General features: G+C 51.3%; 1 protein-coding gene across 1 annotated transcript; it reads left to right on the top strand.

The window, feature by feature from the left end:
• Positions 1-1,036: 1,036 nt before the first annotated feature.
• Positions 1,037-5,896, top strand: LOC114171636. Its single transcript, XM_028056533.1, has 2 exons — positions 1,037-2,908; positions 2,960-5,896. Exons 1-2 carry the CDS (start codon positions 1,037-1,039, stop codon positions 5,894-5,896), a joined length of 4,809 nt encoding a protein of 1,602 aa, XP_027912334.1.
• The last annotated feature ends 1,633 nt before the right edge of the window (positions 5,897-7,529 follow it).

Here is a 7,529-nt window from a genome sequence, read left to right as displayed (position 1 = left end):
GACCGCACACTCGCAGAAAGCAATCTTACAAACTACGCAGCCATCTGCAACCACCACAGTGGCCGCCTACCCCGCATTACAAAGCGTACTTATACAAGACAACCCGGATGTGTGGCGCAACCCTCCCAGCCGACGACGCGAAACCATCCACCCACAAAGATCCGCATGACCGAGTACCGAGTACCGCCTCCCCCTGAAGGACCCCCTGGTAATTTCCCTTCTAAGCACTGGATCCATGAATAGCCAAAAAGGGGAACGTTGGGCCAGAAAGCCCATCATAGGTAGGACCCACAGGTAAAAAACTATAAATAGCACACTGTTCCATGCATTGATTACGCATTAAATTATTCTGATACTCTGACATCACCTATGCTGACTTAGGCATCGGAGTGTCTTTTGCAGGTCCCCTGCTCCGCCCCCAGAATTCCTTTGTGGCAACAGAAGAACAGCCGAGATCAGCCTCCCGAAGCCCTTGAAGTGACTTGTGAATTACAACCTTTGGTCCTGTAAGAACATCTGGCGCCCACCATGGGGCCGAAGGGTACTTCACAAGTCTAAAACAACCGCCCAAGGGAGCAAGATGGTTTCCACGAGAAGCAGAACGGCAGACGTCCCCCCCGTGGTTCCGACTGTTGAAGTTGGAGACCCCGGACCAGCATCAGAGATTTTCCGCATTCTGGAAGCCCAAGCCAGGATGCAGCAAGAATTCGCAGAATACAAGAAAAGGAACGCGGATGAGATGGAAGCGTTGAGAGAAGAAAATTCCCGTCTTAGGCAAAAAATAGAAGCAGACCAAGGGGCCGGGGAGCCCGGCCAACCTCGGTCAAGGGCGGAGTTTCCACCAAACTCAAGGGTAGCCCCCCCTCCCCAATCAAGAGTTGACCTCCCCCCAACTGAAGATGAAAGCGAGTAAAGACCCACCGGACCAACGACAGGCGGTAACTATAGCTCATTCGCCTCAAAGAGAAATCGCCGCCACCCCTTCGTGGACGGGATCACGGAGACCCCCTTACCAAATAAGTGGAAGGAACCCACTATGACATATGACGGCACAACGGACACAGACGAGTTTATATCCATCTACACCAATCAGGTAGGCTTATATTCTACGGACGACGCCGTCCTGTGTAAGTCGTTTTCGGTGGCACTCAGGGGATCAGCCTTGGAGTGGTTCATGAGTCTTCCTCCCTACACCATTGATTCCTTCACCACACTTACCACCACCTTCACCACTCAATTTGACACAAGCCGCCGCCACGACCTCACTACAATCGCCTTCCTCAATCTCAGGCAGGAAGAAGGGGAACCTCTCCGAGTTTTTATCGACAGATTCGGCGCCATCGCCATGAAAATCAAAGACTTAACCCCCAATCTCATATTGATGTACATGATGACCTCTCTCCGACCAGGACCCTTTGCTGATGAGTTAGCAATGCGCCCCCCCTTGAGCATGCAGGAACTTAGGAAAAGAGCCGCCATGTTTATCAGAGTGGAAGACATGAGGCGATACCAAAGCAACGCTCAGACTCCCCTAGCCCGAACAGACATCAGAAGGCCTAACAAAGAGCCCCCCCCGCGCGAACAGAACCGTCCTACGGAGCGGAGAGCTGCGAAGTTCTCCAACTATGCCCCCTTGAATGCGCCCCGATCTCGCATACTGGACGAAGTCCTGCAGGCCGAACTCATCCCCCCACCCAGAAAGTACCAAAATCCACCTAACGCGGACCTAAGTAAATACTGCCATTACCATCGTAACAACGGCCACACAACTGATGAATGTGACACCTTAAGGGACAAGATAGAAGAACTTGTGCGGGCTGGGCACCTCAAGCATTATATAAGAGAGACGGGGGAAGGCGCACCCAGACCCCGGTATGAGAGGAACGACAACAGACGAGTCGAGCGACGACCAGACCGGCGGATTGAACGCAGGGAACCAAGAAGAGAACCTGCAAGAACCCAAAACACAGAGCAAAGAACGCCAACACAACAGCAACCCAGACGAACCGACGATAGGCCACCCCTACGAGGGACGATCAACACCATATCTGGAGGATTCGCCGGAGAAGGAAGGTCATCCTCTTCCAGAAAGAAGCACCTAAGGGCTGTCCAATCAGTACATGCTGTATCCAGCAGGACGATGAGAAGAATGCCGCCCATCACGTTTTCAGACGCAGATTTTCAAGGCACCGATCCCAATCAAGACGACCCTGTGGTCATAACCATAGAAGTAGAAAGCTTTGCAGTCAAGAAAGTACTCATCGATCAAGGAAGTTCCGTAGATATCTTATATTGGAAAACTTTCAACAAGCTGCAGATATCCCCAGCCGACCTCACCCCCCATGATGAACCCATATACGGATTCTCAGGCGAAAGGGTCCCAACCAAGGGATACATCGACCTCCACACCACCTTTGGAGAAGGTAGACAAACGAAGACCATACCCATCCGCTACCTGGTCGTAGAGGCCCATACATCCTACAACGTACTTTTGGGAAGACCATCCATCAATGCCTTGGGAGCCATCGTGTCCACCCCACACCTCGCCATGAAATTCCCATCCCCGCAGGGCGATATAATCACGATACACGGTGACCAGCACGCCGCAAGGGAATGTTATATGGCAAGCCTAAAGCTCCCCCACCCACCCTTGGCAACCCACAACATCGAGCAGTCCAAGGTAGGAGCAACCTTAGCAGGAGACGACCTAGATCCTAGATTGACCTCTGAGGCCAGAGTCGAGCCTGTTGGGGACATACGACAACTCCCCCTAGAGCAGCAGAACCGATTCCTCCAAATAGGCACCACCATCCCTGAAGATGAAGTATACCACATTGAGCACATCCTCAAAAAGAACGTCGACCTCTTCGCTTGGTCCGCGGCAGATCTCCCCGGCGTGCACCCCAAGGTGGCCTCCCATAGGTTGTCGGTCTTCCCTAATGCCAAACCTGTCTCCTAGAAAAAGAGGAAACTTGGCGAAAGCAGGAGGCAAGCAGCGATCGAAGAAGCTAATAAACTCAAGCAGGCTGGGTTCGTCGGCGAAGCACAGTACACAACCTGGCTAGCAAATGTGGTGCTCGTAAAGAAACCTAACGGTAAGTGGCGCATGTGCGTCGACTACACGGATCTCAACAAAGCATGCCCACGAGACGCCTACCCACTCCCCAGCATTGACAAACTAGTCGATGGGGCTGCCGGACACGCGGTACTTAGTTTCCTTGACGCCTATTCTGGCTACAATCAGATACCCATGGCCGAGGAGGACAAGCTTAAAACTGCTTTCATCACAGAAGAGGCCAATCTTTTCTATAAGGTCATGCCCTTTGGCCTTAAGAACGCCGGGGCGACATACCAACGCCTGATGGATAGAGTCTTTCGGCCACTCCTCGGAAGAACGGTGGAGGTCTACGTTGACGATATCATCGTAAAATCCCCCAACCCCAAGCAACACTCAACAGATTTGGCCGAAGTCTTTAAAGCCTTACGCACGTATAACATCCGACTCAACCCCGAGAAATGTACCTTCGGGGTCGACGGTGGAAAATTCCTCGGGTTTATGCTCACACAGCGAGGGATCGAGGCAAACCCTGAAAAATGTCAAGCAATAATCGACATGCGAAGTCCCACAAATGTCAAGGAAGTGCAACGCCTAGTGGGCAGGTTAACCGCCATCTCACGATTTCTCCCCAAGTTGGCCGATCAAACCAAACCAATGATTAAGCTGCTAAAGAAGTCCGCCAGGTTCGTTTGGGATGAGACCTGCGAGCATAACTTCGCCACTTTGAAGCAGCTGCTCACCACACCCCCAATTCTTACCAAACCAGATCTCAACCTTCCCCTCATCATGTACATAGCGGAATCTGCGAGCGCACTCAGCTCCGCCCTTGTCCAAGAAAAAGACAACACCCAGCAACCCATATATTTCACCAGCCGAATCCTCCAGGACACGGAAACGCGATACCAGATGATCGAAAAGGTAGCCCTTGCGTTGGTAACTGCAGCACGACGATTACGACCATACTTCCAATCCCACACAATAATCGTCAGAACTGACCACCCTGTGCAGAAAATCCTTCAGAAACCGGATCTGGCAGGACGACTATCGTCGTGGGCTATCGAGTTATCAGAATTCAACATCCAATATGAACCACATGGACCCATAAAAGCACAATGCTTAGCAGACTTCACCAATGACCTCCAGAACCAACCACCCACCCAAGACCTTTGGTGGACCATGCACGTAGATGGCTCTTCAAATCCCCAAGGTGCCGGCGCAGGAATAGTACTGGAAGGCCCCGGTGACATCCTCGTTGAACAATCCCTGTGCTTCAATTTCAAAACCTCAAACAATCAAGCGGAGTACGAAGCTATAATAGCCGGCCTCAATCTAGCGCGCGATGTCGGCGCCAGGAAGCTAATCTGCAAAACAGACTCCAAGCTCACAGTGGGGCACCTCAACGGCGACTATCAAGTCAAGGACGCCATGCTCTTGCAATACTACCACACGGTAACCGCCCTAATCGAACACTTCGAGGCCTTCAGAATCGAACATGTCCCTAGATGTAACAATGCCAAAGCCGATATCCTCTCCAAGCTCGCTAGCACTAAGAAGAAGGGACGATACAAGTCACTGTTGCAGCACACCCTGAGCACCCCCTCCATCGAACAGAATAATCAATGCCTCAACATTACCACAGCCGGCACCTGGATGGAACCTTTTGTCAAGTACCTAGAAGAAGGAACAACCCCAGCAAACGAAGACAAAGGATGGGCTCGGAAAGCGGCGCGCTATACTTTAGTCGAGGGCGAACTATTCAGAAGAGGCTTCAGCAGACCCTTGCTCAAATGCATCACACGACAACAGGCCGAGTATGTCATGCAAGAAATACACCAAGGAGTTTGTGGCTATCACTCAGGCCCAAAAACCATGGCAGCCAGGATATTACGAGCTGGCTACTACTGGCCAACAATGGAGGGAGATTGCACCGCATACACTAAGAAATGTGTCCAATGTCAAAAGCACGGTCCCGTAACGCGCATACCCCAGGAAGAGCTCCACCAGGTGTCCTCACCGTGGCCATTCTCCAAGTGGGGAATGGACATAGTCGGACCCTTCGCACCAAGCAGAGGCCAAGTGAAATTCCTACTTGTCGCAGTTGATTACTTCTCTAAGTGGATCGAGGCCGAACCCCTCGCCACTATAACCGCCAACCAAGTGCAGCGTTTTGTTTGGAAGAACATCGTCTGCCGCTACGGTATACCTCACACCATCATAACTGATAACGGCCGTCAGTTCATAGACAAAAGCCTCGGCGAGTTCTACCGTAACTTGAAAATCACACACATCACCAGTTCCGTCGAGCACCCCCAAACAAACGGCCAAACAGAAGCTGCAAACAAGGTCCTCCTTGGCCAACTCAAGAAACGGCTAGACGGAGCAAAGGGGAAGTGGCCGGACGAACATCTTGAAGTGCTTTGGCCATACAGATGCACACCCCAGTCATCAACCCACGAGGCACCATACACCCTCGTCTACGGGACCGACGCCATGATTCCCGTAGAAATCGGCCAACCTTCTCTCCGTCAGTCATACCACAACCCACAATCCAACGACGATTGTATGAACACCCATCTCGACCTCCTATACGAAACACGGGAAAAAGCACGCATCCAAGACCTTGCAGCAAAGCTTAGAGCCGCACGAAGATACAACTCCAAGCTCAAGCCGCGCTCTCTCCATAAGGGCGACTTAGTCTGGAGGATGGCCAGTAAAGCACGGAAACACGAAGGAAAATTTTCACCAAACTGGGAAGGTCCGTTCCGTGTACTAAAAGATGTCGGCAAAGGAGCATACCGTCTCGAAAAGCTTTTCGGGGAGCCATTGCCCAACACTTGAAATATTTCTCATTTAAAGTTTTACTTTAGTTAGAAATTGCTTGTAAGTGGATGTACTCTTTCCTCCCCTAGCATTTTTCCCTAAGGAGGGTTTTGGCCAGGAAGGTTTTAACGAGGCATCCGCCACCAAATATATTGCAAGGAACACGTTACTCAGAATGCATCCTATCAGCGTTCCCAGCCACTACTCTAAGTGCCGTTGGTCGATACTAACACTAGCGTTCCCAGCCACTACTCTAAGTGCCGCTGGTCGATACTAACACTAGCGTTCCCAGCCACTAATCTAAGTGCTGCTGGTCGATCATAACTAATACTCCCAGCCGCTGACCCAAGCGCCGATGGTCGAACCTCATCAAATTTCCTAACAGCTACACTAATGGCTGCTAGTCGAAACCAAAATTGCATTCCAACCGCCACTACAAATGCCGACAAGTTGGGATAAAAATAAACGTCCTTAACCACTAACATCGCCGAATGCCGACACCACAAAAAGCCGGATAAGCGAAACAAAGCACGGTTCCTTAGACGAACCAATTAACATTTAAACATGTCACGTAACCATACTAAATCAACCACACGACGCGCGAACAAATAAATGATTGTGTACACAACACCGCAATATACCACAACAACACATACGAATAAAAACTTTGAACATTCATTTCCAAAATCAAGTCACCATACAAGCCCACAACGGTGCCCTCGGATTCACATACCAAAAAGGTACCCACCCACAAACATCACAATAAACAGCTTCCCCTCGACTATAGTCACAAAAAATTAAAAAGTTTTCGGCGTCCTCGCCCCCAAAACAAAAAACTACATCACACTGTCTACTCCTCCGCTACGTCATCACCCCCGCCAACAGCCTCGGCCTCGGCCTCTTCCTCCAGCCCGTCCTCGTTGGACACATGGTCGTCACCAACGTTCACAAGAGTCGTCACCAAGGTCCCCTCCTCATCTTGCGCAACCTCCTCCCCCTCAGCCAGGGCCTTCAGCTTGCTTATCTCCGCCACGTCCAACATCTTGTTTTCATAAATGTCCAAGTTCACATTGAAACGGCAGTCGGTGACAGACACCTCCTTGTACAAAAATTCAGCCTGCCTCAAGGCCTTTTCAAAACCTTTCACATGTTCTGAATACACGGCCTGTTGTAAACCACTGATCTCGTCAGCCGCCTCCTCAGATTCTACTTTCCTCCTCACCTGCAGCTCATCCACCTCCACTTGCTTCAACTTCAACTTCTTCTCCGTAGCCAACACCCCGGCCTTCAACTTCTTCACCTCGGCCTCTAACTTCTTCTTCTCATCATCCCAGTTCTGCTGCTCGTGCTCTACCTGCACCTTCAGCGCAGCCAGCTCGTCAGCCAATTTCTTCTTGTCCCCAGCAGCGAGCTCTTCCTGCAATATCGCCGACAGCCGCCGCCCCAGCACAAGCCCACGCGACATATACTCATTCCAAGCCCTCATAAGCAAACCTGGGTCAGCGGCTTCCACAATAGCAACCTCCGGATCGGTCAGCTTGATTTCCACCCCCTTCCTCATCTGCACCTTGGCCTTCTCGAACCCCCCCAAATCCGGATTATTGGAACCTCCCGCCGCAACCCCCGCCCCCCCCGTCTTGGCAAGCGCCCT

Source organism: Vigna unguiculata, unplaced genomic scaffold (assembly GCF_004118075.2).
Source record: "Vigna unguiculata cultivar IT97K-499-35 unplaced genomic scaffold, ASM411807v1 contig_300, whole genome shotgun sequence".
Taxonomy (NCBI): Eukaryota; Viridiplantae; Streptophyta; class Magnoliopsida; order Fabales; family Fabaceae; genus Vigna; species Vigna unguiculata.
Note: the sequence above shows the minus strand (reverse complement) of the source record. Positions and strands in the feature narration are given on the sequence as shown.